Source organism: Bufo bufo, chromosome 6 (assembly GCF_905171765.1).
Source record: "Bufo bufo chromosome 6, aBufBuf1.1, whole genome shotgun sequence".
Taxonomy (NCBI): Eukaryota; Metazoa; Chordata; class Amphibia; order Anura; family Bufonidae; genus Bufo; species Bufo bufo.
Genome location: NC_053394.1, coordinates 101,985,250 through 102,000,237, shown reverse-complemented (window position 1 = coordinate 102,000,237; position 14,988 = coordinate 101,985,250). Strand labels below are relative to the sequence as shown.

At 43.1% G+C, this 14,988-nt stretch overlaps 1 protein-coding gene across 1 annotated transcript; it reads left to right on the top strand.

Annotated features, from left to right (window-relative positions):
- Window positions 1–2,733: 2,733 nt before the first annotated feature.
- SYCE3 (synaptonemal complex central element protein 3) lies at window positions 2,734–14,301 on the top strand. The gene is made up of 2 exons (XM_040438333.1): window positions 2,734–2,842; window positions 14,144–14,301. The coding sequence occupies exons 1-2, from the start codon at window positions 2,734–2,736 to the stop codon at window positions 14,299–14,301; spliced, it is 267 nt and encodes an 88-aa protein (XP_040294267.1).
- Window positions 14,302–14,988: the final 687 nt, after the last annotated feature.

Below are 14,988 nucleotides of genomic sequence, written 5' to 3'. Positions count from 1 at the left end.
GCGATTCAATTATCAATAGTCCGGTTGGACTATATTTCAATGCTTAGTCCGTTAATGTGTTCAAGATAGACACGGTATAAAGACTGTGTGCTCTCCATGTTTGCAGGGCTAATTGCTATGGTCAGGAGTGTCTCAGGTAACTACAGCCGGGCCTCCTGCCGTCACCATGACAACACAGCCTCTGGATGAGGTGGCAGTTACTGAGTGACGGAAGAGGCTGAGGGACTGTGAGAGGAAATCACAAAAAGCTGAACTAGAAGGAAAAAGTATGAAATTACAAGGAGTAGAGAACGACATGCGGTCATATATGAGACTGGTATCCCATTGACATGGAGAATTTAGGAACATATTGCACCTTCCAACTAGCACAGAGGAAAGGCACGTGCAGTATAATATGTCCCAACAGTCACAGCCCCCTCCCCCATATATTGTCATGTACCTTCTATATACCACCATAGACCCCATATTGTGACAACATCCATCAGCCACAGTCCCATTTATAATGACAACTACCATCTCCATATACAACCACAACCCCCACACAGTGACACTCACACCCCCCATATACACCAAAGCCTCCACTTCTCCTCTAGTCCCTCTCCTACTAATGCTGCCACCTGGTGGTTGAATGGTGTGTCTTGTCTCCTACAAGATAATAGGGATATATATATATATATATATATATATATATATATATATATATATATATAATTGTATACAATATATATCATTTGTGATTAATCATTCCATTCTAAGGCCCAGTAGGAAGCATATGCCAGGTAAATCTGACATACAGATGTAGAAATGGTTATATTGTCAGCTGCCAGACTACGCTATTGATTTATGAACATAGCACGTCATTCAACTACACATGTAATGAGAATGGCGCGCTATGGTGCTGTACCTTAAAGGGTTTCTGTCACCAGAATTAACCCTATTAAAATGGCTGACATTAGCGATGTGTTAATGTCAGCAGACCCTAACTAGCCTATTCTTATGCTTATGGATGCCCCCCTTACTGCACAATTTTAACTTTGATGATATGCAAATTATAAATCTCGCGCCTGCGCAGTGCCGTTTACCCAGCACACAGAGTCGAGACGAACGCTGCCTGGCCCTGTCAATCAAGAACGGCGGGAGAACGGAGCCTCTAGAAGCAGGAGCAATGCCCCCCCCCCCCCCCCCCGCACCTAGAGGCTAATTTGCATATCATCAAAGTTAAAATTGTGCAGTAGGGGGCGCATCAATAAGCATAACAGCAGAGTTAGGGTCTGCTGACATTAGCACATCGCTAATGTCAGACAGTTTAATAGGGTAAATTCTGGTGACAGAATCCCAGAAACCCTTTAAAAGATCTATGGTTGCTGCTCCTGTATACACTGTACGCAAGCCTCCAGCATCTGCCACTGTATACCTTCGAGTGGTGCATGTTATACACAGACCCCCGACCAGCGATGCTCAGCACCACAACCTGGGTGTAGGGGCTGCAGTTTTACCACGTCCTCCTATAAATGGCTTGTAATAAGGGGTTATAACATTTTGCAAAAAGAACACTGAAATTTACACCCGGGGCTGCCAGATGCTGCACCCAATTTATGACGAGGGCTATAATTGGCCCCATAGAATGTGCTTTCTGAAGGTTTTACAAAGCAGTTGGCATTAAAGGGATTATCCCACAAGGGTATTTATGACCCATCCCAAATGTAGGATTTCTGGGGAGTCTGACCACTGGGACCCCAATGATCAAGAGAGTCCTTTCATAAATGAAGCTGTAGTTTGCATGTCAGTGCACTGCTCCATTTATTTCTATGGGACTGACGGGGCGTTGTCTACGTCAACCCCATAGAAATTATTGGAGTGCTGTATTGACATGTGCACTATTGCTCCATTTAAAAAGGAGACTTGTGGCCTCTTCCTTCTCTGTATTATTGGAGTTTCCAGTGGTTGAACCCGCAGCAACTTGACATAAATCTACTATCCTGTTGTTAAATAGTTTCCATAGATAGCCCCTTTAAGAATAGAAAGCTCACTGGACTGTGACAAAGCTTATAACAGATTTCAGTGTGTTCCTTATTACTAATTATAACAACTAACACCTTAAGGGGGCATTCACAAGAACGTATACATTTTACAGCCCACAAATTGCAGATCCATAAAACACAGCTACTGGTCATGTGCGTTCCACATTTTGTGTATCAGCATGTCCCGCCCTTTGTTAGAAATGTCCAGGGGTGTAGCTATAGGAGGGGCAGAGGTAGTAGTTGATACCGGGCCCAGGAGCCTGAGGAGGCCCAAAGACCCTTGTACTACATAAGAAGACACTGGTATTATAGAAAGTGCATGCTGGTCAAGTTACACTTCTGGCTGGAGGGAAGGGTTTAGGTCAAGAATTTGGCATGGAGGGGGGGGGGGGGGGTATTTCAATTTTTGCCTCAGGCAGCACAAAGGATATATGCTTCCCTGTCCCTGGGGGAAGGGGGCCCAAGCTGAACTCTCGCAACAGAGCCCATGAGCCTCTAGCTATGCCCCTGGAAATGCCTGTTCTTGTCCACAAAACAGACAAGATTAGGACATGTTCTATTTTTTTTTTTGTGGGGCCGTGGAATGGTACGCAATTTGCTGTCTACTTCTTTTGTAGCCCCCATGAAATGAATGGGTCCGCATCGGATGCAGACCAAAAATACGGTTGTGTGAATGTCCTGCTATGATCTTAATCGACATTTTCCTAACTAGATGGCAGAAGCAAACCCAAACAACCGGACATGTGAAGGTGCTTCCAAGATATTGAAAGACCTGGACAAGGATATGGAAAGAATGCTGGAACAAATGGAAAAGATATCAGGTAGGTTCAGAATAACAGAAAAGCTGTTGATTTTCCATCCAGATTTTCAGATGGAAAGTCTGCTGTGGGATACATCAAAATCAGAGTGGAAGAGATCTGAAAAATCTTATCCACAGAAATTGACCTGCTATGAGCAATTTCTGTTATGGATTGGTTGCGTATTTTCTCCAATACGTTCAATGGGGAAGTCAAAGACCAAATTGTTATGGATGTTGCTATGGCTTTCTCGTGGATCTGTGGATATACCCTAAGATATCCATGCTAGGGTATTAGGCTAAAAAAAAAAAACATATAAAATTACATTAGGTAATTATAGGTATAGTGCCGCTAAAAGCGGGTGATGACAGCGTAACGTATCGGCATGACGTAGGTGTGCGTGCCGCGCTCCTCCTCCTGCCGTCCTTTCCCCCTCTCTCCCTGCCTCCCGCTTCGATGAGGAACGCCGGGTTCAGCCGTGCTCTGTGGATAGCAGAAAAGTCGAACTGATAGTCGGAGTAGCTGTGGCTGTGGTGTTCTGAGACGCTACCCTCTCTGTCGCAGCGTGCATCTTGTTAGGCTGGATCAAGACAGGGGGGAGTCGGCAGGCTATGGATTGAAGCAGCCAAAAGTGTATGCGACTGAGATTGGGATCGAGCCTGAGTCCTGTGCGCTGTAGAGTTTGTGGTCTTGGGCGGAAACTCACCTGTGGCCGGAGATGGTGGATGCCTCGCGGTCTTGACTAGCAGGTGCTGATGTGCCATTACCCCCCGGAGTGCGGTGTGCTGCTGCGGACCCCGGCGGAGCCTTCTGTGGATGCCGTGGAGCCTTAGGTGACCTGACCCTGCTGACCTCTGTTTCGTGCTTGAGAGGGCCTGAGGTCGTAGATGATCGCTTGTTGAGGTCTCCATTGCCGCCCGCTGATTGTCAGGTGCCCTGTTCTACCTCCCCGTATTCTGTGTCTGGATGGTTTTGTGCCCAGGAAAACATCTTGCGCTGGGGGCATCCAGTGGGTGGTCTGATAAGTTTGTCGTTTGGATGGACTGGGCATTCTGGGCCGTGAGGTCTAAAGGGAGGCTTGCACCCTATTTTTCCACATGGGAGCTATATGACAAACTATGACCCAGCAAGATATCTGGATATAAAGCGGCTCCAGTTTGTATGATCTTTTGCAAGCCGATTCATACTGTCATTTGGGGTTAAAGGGCAAGTCCTCTCCTAGATTTTTGTCCCCTGATAAAATCAGGTCTCTTTGTTTTTTAAAAGCTGAGGTCCTGGGGTCAGATCTACTGCAGGGGTGCCTGAGAGGAAATAACTAACTTAAAGTTTGATACATCTGTTTGCCCTGATATATTCTCAGAGACCTCCGCCTGCATGCTTCAATCTTAACTTGTATAGCCGCCGGAGTGTTTTTGACACGCTCTTTGTTCTATATGTTCTCAGCTTATAGGCATCCAGCCTCTATGTTCCCCCACTATATGTACCCATCTTCTCTAGTTACCGGTCTTTTTATATATATATATATATATATATATATGCTATATCTGCGTGGGGGATATCTATGTTTCTATGAGCACGGAATAGGCCGTCGGGGTCTTTACAGTTGATACTGGGTGTTTCTCAGACCGGTCCGGCTTATTAGTGGATCTGGTATTGGAAATCCCTCGGTATATTATACTGTCTGGCTCCAATATAAGTCTCTGTACCTGGGAATTGTACGTATAGTGTGTACCTATTAGGTCTCCCTAAAAAGGAAAAAGGAAAAAAAGAAAAGAGAAAAAAAAGGAGAAAAAAAGGGGAGGGGAAAGAGAAACAAGAAAAGGGAAAATAAAAAATAAAATGCTGCCTAATTACCGTAAATCTGGAGGGGCGCCCTCGCCGAAAGGTGGTTCAGGGGGTAGCCCCCAGGCTAGATTAGACAGATTTTTGAAGTCACCACCACCCAAAACTAGGGTAGGTGTGCAAAGATCTGTCCCACAGGCTGAGTTGGGAGAGGTTAACACGAGCCGGCCAGAATTGGGTACTGTTTAAATCTAGTACGCCCCAGAGTGAAGGTTTAGATGGTATTAACAAAAAATTCTCTGATATATTGGGAGTAGTAAATTCCACCAGCACTTTAGTTGCAGAGTTGGCCTCTTCCCTCTCAGTAGTACAAGGGGATGTCACGATAATTAGAGAAGAAATGACAAAACTGAGACTGAGGGTGAAGGAGTTAGAATCTGCAGTTATCTCTGTTACTTCAGAGAACAGTCTATTAAAAAAGAGATTAGAAGAGGTAGATCAAGATCGCTTTTGGCTAAGGGCTCTTTCACACTTGCGTTATTGTCTTCCGGCATAGAGTTCCGTTGTCGGGGCTTATCCTAATGCATTCTGAATGGAGAGAAATCCGTTCAGGATGCATCAGGATGTCTTCAGTTCCGGAACGGAACGTTTGTTGGCCGGAGAAAATACCGCATGCTGCGCTTTTTGCTCCGGCCAAAAATCCGGAACACTTGCCGCAAGGCCGGATCCGGAATTAATGCCCATTGGAAGGCATTGATCCGGATCCGGCCTTAAGCTAAACGTCGTTTCGGCGCATTGCCGGAGCCGACATTTAGCTTTTTCAGAGTGGTTACCATGGCTGCCGGGACGCTAAAGTCCTGACAGCCATGGTAAGTGTAGTGGGGAGCGGGGGAGCAGTGTACTTACCGTCCGTGCGGCTCCCCGGGCGCTCCAGAGTGACGTCAGGGCGCCCCAAGCGCATGGATCACGTGATCGCATGGATCACGTCATCCATGCGCATGGGGCGCTCTGACGTCATTCTGGAGCGCCCCGGGAGCCGCACGGACTGTAAGTATACCGCTCCCCCGCTCCCCGCTCCTACTATGGCAACCAGGACTTTAATAGCATCCTGGGTGCCATAGTAACACTGAAAGCATTTGGAAGATGGTTCCGTCTTCAAATGCTTTCAGTACACTTGCGTTTTTCCGGATCCGGTGGGCACCTCCGGCAACGGAAGTGCATGCCGGATCCCAACAACGCAAGTGTGAAAGAGGCCTTAGAAGCAAAGTGATAGATCTGGAGGATAGATCCCGTAGATACAACTTGAGACTGGTGGGTTTCCCAGAAGGGGTAGAACAAGATAATCATGCAAATTTTATTCAAAAATGGCTGGTCGAAAATATAGGGCCAGATCATGATGCGTCTACCTTTTGTGTGGAAAGGGCCCATAGAATCCCCTTTAAAAAAAACTCATCCAGGGGCCGCCCCTAGGCCAATTTTGGCGAAACTGGTATGTTCGAAGGACCGGGATTGGGTACTTAGACGTAAAAGAGAAGTATTAGACACTTATTTTGATGGTAATCTGATATCGATATACCCAGGTTTTTCGCGAGAGACCCAAATTAAAAGAATATCTTTTCTTGATGTTAAAAAAAGATTGGCCGCTGCCAATATTAAGTACTCAATGCTATTTCCAGCCAAACTGAGGGTGGTACACAATGATTCTGTTCGGTTCTTTTCTGCACAGGCGGATGTTGTTCAATGGCTGGACTCGATGGGGTTATAATGAGAATGTAAATGTGGGGAGGAGGGAGGCTAAGGGGGGAAATGGGTGGGGGGAGGTTTGGTGGATTGAAAGAGGTTGATGGGTAATGTGTTATACCTTATCAACCATGTAGTGGGTTTTTTGGGGGTGGGTATAAGGGAGGGATTGGCTGTTGTCACTGGCTCTTTAAGTCCACGTGTCTCTCTCCTAGATGGGGGACTGGGATTCTCATCTATACATTGCTTATGCTACGTAATATTCTATTCTGGAATGTGAGAGGGTTGGGAGACAGAGTGAAGAGGACGGTGGTGTTTGATCTTGTAGCTCGTCATTTGCCGGCTATTGTGATATTATTAGAAACTCATGCATCAGTAGATAGGCTCTATACATTGAAAAGAAAATGAGCTTCCCTTGAATATCACGCTTACTTCTCCTCTTATGCAAGAGGGGTCAGCGTATATATATATTCACCGTGGGATGGAGTTTTAACCGGTGGATAATATGATTGATAAGGAAGGGAGATTTGTTTTCTTGCATGGTTTCTGGAACGGGCAGGAGATTATATTTGCGTTTATTTATATTCCCCCACCATATAAATCAACTGTCTTTTCTCTATTATCTAAATATATAGCCACAAAAAATCAATGTCCACTATTAGTAGCCGGAGACTTTAACTCTGTTCCTGACCCAGAGCTGGATCATTTTTCTATCTCCTCTGACCGAGGTCGGACTGGTTCCCCTTTGAGTACTATTTGCCAGGAGCTGGCGCTGGTTGATATCTGGCGCCACCTCTATGGCAATAGGATAATTTTCTCTTGCTTTAGCCAGTCCTATGGGTCAATGTCCCAAATAGATTTGGCCTTTGCAAGTCGTGATTTGAGTCATCTAATTGTGAAAATGAAGTATGAACCCCATGGAATTTCAAATGATTCCCCAGTCCTGATATCGTTCAGAGAGGTGGACTTCCCAGCCCCAGGTAGAATCTTTAAACTGAATTCGCATTGGTTCGATGTGATAGGGGAGCAACATCGAATTGATCTAGATATACAGGAATTCTGGGGCTTTAATGTAGGCTCTACACATATACACTATGTGTGGGATGCATTGAAGGCCCATATAAGGGGAGTATATTTTACTAAAATTAATAGGTATAGATTTGAATTACGCCGAAGGGAGCAACAGCTTACAGAGACAATCAGGAGCTTACAGGATGCATTAGTTGCCCATTATAATGAGCAATATATAACCCAGTTAAAGGAGGCCAATTCACAGCTTAAGACACTTCAGTATAGTAAAGCTCAACACAAGCTCCTTTTTCAAGGTCAAAACCGTTTCTGTGAATCGGGCAAAATGGGGAAGTTTTTGGCTCGGTTAGTTGCCAATCAGAGAGAGGCTACTAGCATAAGGGAGATTAGGGGTTCAAAGGGTAATTGGGTGAGGTCCCCAGAGATGATCAGAGAAAAATTTGTGAAGTACTATTCCTCTCTTTATCAGTCTGACCCTATTCCTAGTCAGGATGACATGGATCAATACTTACAACACTTGGGGCTCCCCCAGTTAGACCCACAGGATAGGGAAATGCTGGATCGTCCCATTCTTCTGGATGAGTTGCGATTGATACTTCCAATGTTGAAATACAATTCATCCCCTGGCCCGGACGGTCTCCCGTTTGAACTCTATAGGTACCACGCCAAATCGCTCCTCCCAATCCTGTTTATCTGGTTCTTTACCTCCATCATTTAGAGAGGCAGTGATCACCTTGGTGTTGAAAAAGAATAAAGATATATGCGATATGGGGTCATATAGACCCATATCGCTCTTAAACACAGAATATAAAATCTTTGCAAAAATTGTGGCTAATCGCCTGAAGAGGGTCATAGCCTCTCTGGTACATCCCAACCAGACAGGATTCATTCCGGGCCGGCAAATACAGATGAGTCTTTATAGGGTGTTTCTGAATCTCTCTGTTGGGGGTAGTATAGACCACTCCGTCCTGTCTCTAGACGCCGCTAAGGCGTTTGACAGGATGGAGTGGTCTTTTCTGTGGTCCACTATGTCGCATTTCGGTTTGGGGAATGCATTCATAGAAATGACCCAAATGCTATATGATCAGCCATCAGCTTGTATTAACACTAATGGCATTAGTTCTTCCCCTGTTACGATGCGGCGAGGGATGAGACAGGGATGCCCCCTTTCTCCCCTCCTTTTTGCCCTATTTATTGAACCATTGGCCTGTAGGATCCGATCAGATAACCGCATAGACGGCTTTGGGGTGGCAGGAGTGAGCGATAAAATAAGCCTCTATGCCTCTATTCTGTTTCTGGATCAGGGATGGCAGATCCTTCCCTATGTGATGGAAGCAATAGATGATTTCGGTAAATTATCGGGCTATTTGATTAATTGGACCAAGTCATCGCTCCTCCCGCTGAACCGCAAGGCCGTAGATGATGGGAGTGGAGTTCGGGTTCTTGCCCCCAATGAAACCTTGGACTACTTGGAGGTTAAGATTGGGGTCCCCATAAATAGGTTCTATGACCTTAATTTGGCCCCGGTTTTGAATAAAGTTAAGTCCAAAATATGCGCTTGGCAGAAATTGATACTGGCACAGACTGATCGAATAGCATTGGTTAAAATTATCATTCTGCCTATGGTGATGTACCCGATGTGTGCTTCCCCTGTTTGGATCGAGGATATCTTTTTCCATAGATTAGAGACTCTTATTAACGATCTAATATGGGGAAGGAAGAGGGTGCGTATAAAACAAAGATATCTATGGCTGTCGGAATCGGAGGGCGGGTTATCACTTCCATTTTTTCAAGGATATTATTTATGTGCACAGATTCAGCGATGTTGTAATTTTAAAGAGAGTTTACTTGCACAATACTTAACTCAGGTTATGGATAAACCAATAGAGAATATTTTCACATGTTTGGAATCTGGTTATTTGGGATTGAGGAAGTTCCTATTGATACCCTGTACCCTACAGAGGGTTTGGAATAAGCTCAAGAGGATTCCTAAAGTCTCCTACCCTTTTGCCTTCACCCCTCTGTGGAAGAACAGGAATCTGGTGGAATTTTTCAAAATCACAGATTTTATTTATTGGCTCCGTAAGGGGGTTGTCAATGTGAGTCATCTTTTTTCTTTAGGACATTTTAAATCCTTTTTGGAATTTAATTTCACTGATAGTACATCATTAGATTTGTTTATGTATGCACGTCTAAAACACGTATATGGGGCCTCTAGCAATAAAGGTTATATTTTTCCACGGGAGAATGTATTTTTTGATTATTGTTATTCCCAGACAGATGAGAGGGTTAAGATAGCCAGCTTATACTGTAAACTTCAAATGGCATTGGCAAGCATAACTGTATTTAAAATCCCAAGTAAATGGGAGCAAGAGTTGCATTGCCCCCCACTACAATGGACCAGTATTTATAGAAATGTAAGAAAGGCCACAATTTCTAATGCACAGATTAATTCAATTTAAGATCTTGCACCGATTGTACTATACGCCAAAAACCCAAGCGAAATTTTCTCAAAATAAAGGCCGAGATTGCTGCTATCCTAAATGTGTATGTGTGAATGCGGATTTTGGCCATTTACTTTGGAACTGCAGCAAATTAAAATGGTACTGGGAACAGGTTTTTGTAGCCCTAAAAAAGGAGTCCTCTTCGACATATAACCCCGGGATGTTGACGGTAATGTTGGGATATTTTGCTTCAGATACGGTAATACCGGTCCGGGTCAGACAGATCTGGATGAGGGGGTTGATGGCGGCAAAAGGTATCTTAATTAATTACTGGGGGTCTGTCTCCCCACCCTCGTTAAATGAATGGATCCAGTACCTTCGACAAATTAAAATTTATGAGGATATGGAAAAGAAACGGAGAGCGGCACGTGTGACTGTGAAGACACAATTATTATCGTAATTACAGCTGCATTTGATAGAGCTGTAGTGACGACAGCCAATTGGGGAGGAGGGGGGGAAGTTATAGTTTTATTTTTTCTATATTATTCCTGAATCTATTGTGATATTCATAATTTATGCAGGATTTTGCTCTCTCTCATAGGATAGTTTACTATTCCCCTTGATGCCTATCTTGCATTAGTTGTCTTTTCTATTATAATCTGTGTTGTTTTTCACTTTGTATTTAAAAAAGCAAAAAAAAAAAAGCAGGTGATGATGACCCCTATCTCTGGTAGCCAAACTCCTACTCCGTACTGAAGACGTGCAAGCAACCCAAATCATAGATGGATATTTGACTAGATATTTTCCCTTGCCATATCCCAGCTTGTTAAAAAGTCAGACTTTGTCTCATAGGGAGCCACTTCCTGAAGCAACAGTTCTCTTTCCCTGGGATATAACTCTTTGCATTTTATTTTCCCATGGAACATTGCCACTGAGTCTACATATACAGCTGGCCTCCTTAAGGAGAGCCAGAATCCCCCCTAAGCTGCATCCAAAGCATCTCACTCATCCAAACAGAATCCTGTTCCATACTGATGGGTGGCAAACACCCCAAAACAGCTGTCTGTGGATAGATATCGGCTTGGCTATTTTACCTTGTCATGTCTCAAGGCTTGTTGGACTTGACTCATAGGGAGCCACTTCCAAAAGGTGGCGCTAGTGAGACGTTCTCTTACCTGTTTGCCACTAAGTCTCCGTACACAGCTGGTCTCCTATAGGAGAACCAGTACCCCCCTCCCCCCTTCTCCAATCTGCTAACTCATATTACATTTGTCACTTCTCCTGCTTCTCCTTTCACACTGCAGAGATTACTTGCCAATGCTGCTGTAATCACAAGACTTTAAGAATTATGAACTCCCCTCTAAATATACACAACAGCTTGAAATTTCCTGTTAAGATAGGAAGTTCATGCTCTCACACTTTCCCTCCTTTATTTCATATTCATTTTATTTATTTATCGAAACAGACATGTCATGAGTGCTGAAAGCAAGAGAGGCAGGGCTTACATTGTTGTAGGACTACTACAGAGCTACACTGCACAAGTACTGATTCCTACTGTAACTCTAAAACTTTCGAACTTGGCGGAAGTTCATCTTGGCCCTATATGGGCGATAGTACAGGTGGTATCCTACAGATGGATTAGCCAGTAATAGCGTACCTGGGCAAGGAAAGGGGGTCTATTCAAATTATGGGTTCATGTCCCAGTTTATAACAAACTAATAGCATCTGTACTACTGTTTATATAAAAAGAAATGGCATTAAAGGGGGTGTCCTTTTTTTAAATCTAGTCCTGTCATGCATAAAAAAATGAATATTTTCCCATTACATATTTAAAAAAATAATGCCCTCTATCAATCGCCCAATGTGCTTAGTGCCACTGCATGTAAACATTGCAGTGACGCTCAGGTCCATACATACAAGACATTGTGACATACTGACAATGATAAGCAATGTGATAAGTGATAACCAACATGGGTTTACGAAGGACAGAAGTTTCGCTATATTGCTATATATTCTTGTTTTAGAATATGACGAATATTCTAAAAAACGAAGTTATAGCAATATAGCGAATATATTCGTTATTTAGAATATTCTTTTTTTTTTTCCAATGTGTACTGTTATTCCACTTTGGCATACTGCTCCCCGACAAGCATCCCCGTCACCATGGGAACGCCTGTGGGTTAGAATATACCATCGGATCTGAGTTTTCACGATCTCAGGGAAAACTCTGATCTGATGGTATATTCTAACCCACAGGCATTCCCATGGTGGCGGGGACGCTTGTCGGGGAGCAGTATGCCATAGTGGAATAACAGTACACATTGGAAAAAAAAAGACGAATATTCTAAATAACGAATATATTCACTATATTGCTATATATTCGTTTTTTAGAATATTCGTCATTTCTTTTCCATATACATGATTCCTTCCTGCTTAAGTTGCTTGTGGGCCAATGACTCATTGACCCACAAGAAAGAAGCAGGGAGGAATCATGTTTTCAGATGTTAAAAAATTACGAATATAGCGAATATATAGCACTATATTCGAAATATTCGCGAATTAGCGAAGTTGCGATATTCGCGATTAATATTCGAATATTCGCGCTCAACACTAGTGATTGGGCATCAACTTGGCAAATGAGGTTCAATGTGGATAAATGTAAAGTTATGCATCTTGGTAGTAATAATCTCCAGGAACAGTGGACCGTTTTAAAAAGGGTTTAGACTAATTCTTCAAAGTAAATGACATTAAAGTCTCACTTCCTTCTGGGATTCACGTCCCCACCTATCCCTTGGTTGAACTTCATGGACTTATGTCTTGTTTCAACCATATTAACTATATAACTAATGTCATTGCTGTTATGTGCAAGATAATAAACACACAGGGGAGATTAATCAAAGACTGGCGTTTTACGTCAGTCTTTTAAATCTCCTGTGCTGCGAGAGGATGCGACTAATTTATGACGAGGCGCAGGCTTCGCCATAAACTAGGCACATATTGCGGCTGTCCATATGCCAGAATGAAATCTACTGCAGCTCAGAGCTGCTGGGGGGATGTCCTTTCTGCAGAAGCTGTTTACAGTTGAAGGATGGAACTGAGCATGTGTGTCCATATCGGTGAGGTGGACAGGAAAATTAGAAAATGAACAAACAGCAGGTGGTGCTATAAGGTAGATTCCATTGAATAACTGAACAGCTATACTTAATTTTTTATTGCATGCAGTTATAAAAGTATTCAGATCCAGGTGCTGGTTTGAAAAGTGTAGAATATTTTTTGTGGGACAGCCCTTTTAACTCAGAATTTCCTAATAGTATATTTGACAACAAGGTTTTTAAGACAACCCCTATAATGCAATGGATCCAGTCTTTTGGGCATTGTATTTTCTCTTATCTAGCAAACCTATATGTACAACACAGTGGCTCAATGGGTAGCACTGTTTCCTTGCACCACTGGGGTCCTGCATTCAAATCTGACCAAGGACAGAATCTACATAGATATTGACAAATAAACTCAAATGTATCTCAATTGTGAATGCAGAGCTTCAGAAGGCTGGCCTCCAAACCTGCTATTTTCCAGAAGAAGAAGAAGTAGTAGTAGTACATGCAAGTATGAATATATGGTTTCATTGAGAGACTGAAATGAGGCTTGTATATTGAAAAAAAAAAAAAAAAAAAACACATTAAGGGTGCATTCACAGGTCCGTGTGTGTTTTGCGGATCCGCAAAACACGGACATCGGCGATGTGCGTTCCGCATTTTGCGTTCCGCACATCGCCAGCACTTAATAGAAAAGGCCTTTTCTTGTCCGCAATTGTGGACAAGAATAGGACATGTTCTATAATTTTCGGGATCGGAATTGCGGACCCGGAAGTGCGGATCCGCAATTCCGGATCCGGGCAGCACATCGTGCTGCCCCATAGAAATGAATGGGTCCGCAATTCCGTTCCGCAAAATGCGGAACGAAATTGCGGACGTGTGAATGGACCCTTACTTGGACATTTTGGAGTGTTGCTTCTTCTGGAATATGGTTTTTGGTGGTGGTATGTTCTCCCATGTTTGCATTAGTTTCCTCTGGGAATTCTGGTTTCCCTTCACATGGCAAAATTCATACCAATAGGTTAAATTGGCTTGCTATGGAATTGGGTTATGTGTGCATGGTTGAGATAGGGAAATTTGATTGTGAGATCCACAGACACTGACTGATAACAATCTCTGTACGCACTGCAAAATATGTTGGTGCCATATAAGCTACTAAAATAAATTCACATTTTTGTGTCATACCTGTTAGCTTATATGTGTAACTTTAATACATGTATTGTCTTTGTCATTAGTTAAAACTACATGGATGGTGTATGAAATGGTAGCGACACAGAGGGATCCTGCCCTGGTTGACCAAGTAAGAAGACTGGAGGAAAGTTTCTTGCAGTGCAGAGAAGAAATAGAGAAGAAGTGGAAAGAGATGTTAGATGAAACCAAGAAGACATCATAGAACTACAGTGGTCAACCAAATACATTCAGCTTGATACTAGCTCAGCGCAACATTTCCTCTTAATAAAGAACGAATCTAGTGTGTGAGCTGCATTTATTTCTGCAGGTGACAGTGGAAATTTACTGTATTTGTGCCTCCTCTTCCTTGAAATCCTGAACATGCTCTTTGTTGTCCTCAAACCTTATATGACAATATTTGGTTGTAGGCTCCTCAAGAGACCTCAAGATTTTCTTTTACATTTTTAGAACATGGCAGTGTAAAAACATATAAAATGAGCTTCTGAGTCTCCATACTGCAAATTGTAACTTTTTGAAAGGGATTGTCCTGTTGGCAAACCTATTTTTAAGGTAACATCTAAAGCTTCACTTCCCATGAGGTGGTGCTGTATGGGAATTGAACACTTGCTGGGCAGTCTCATGGAAGGTTATTGGTGATCGGATCGCTGGGGATCCCAGCTTGGAACACTTTGTTCATAACATTTTGTTTATAAATTAACACAAACTATATATACAGTACCGTGCAAAAGTTTTAGGCAGAAAAGATGGAAAGATGCTGCAAAGTAAGAATGCTTTAAAAGTAGTACTGTTTTATGTTGAGAAATACAGGATGATTATTTATCTAACATACAGTACCATCAGGAAGGCATCTGATTGGCTCCAAATGTATTCTGCAGCAGGACAACAAACC

Excerpts from the sequence above, each read along its gene's own strand:
- SYCE3 (XM_040438333.1), top strand. The coding sequence starts at position 2,734 with ATGGCAGAAGCAAACCCAAACAACCGGACATGTGAAGGTGCTTCCAAG. Across the intron at positions 2,843-14,143 it reads ACAAATGGAAAAGATATCAG|TTAAAACTACATGGATGGTG; the intron begins GTAGGTTCAGAA and ends CTTTGTCATTAG.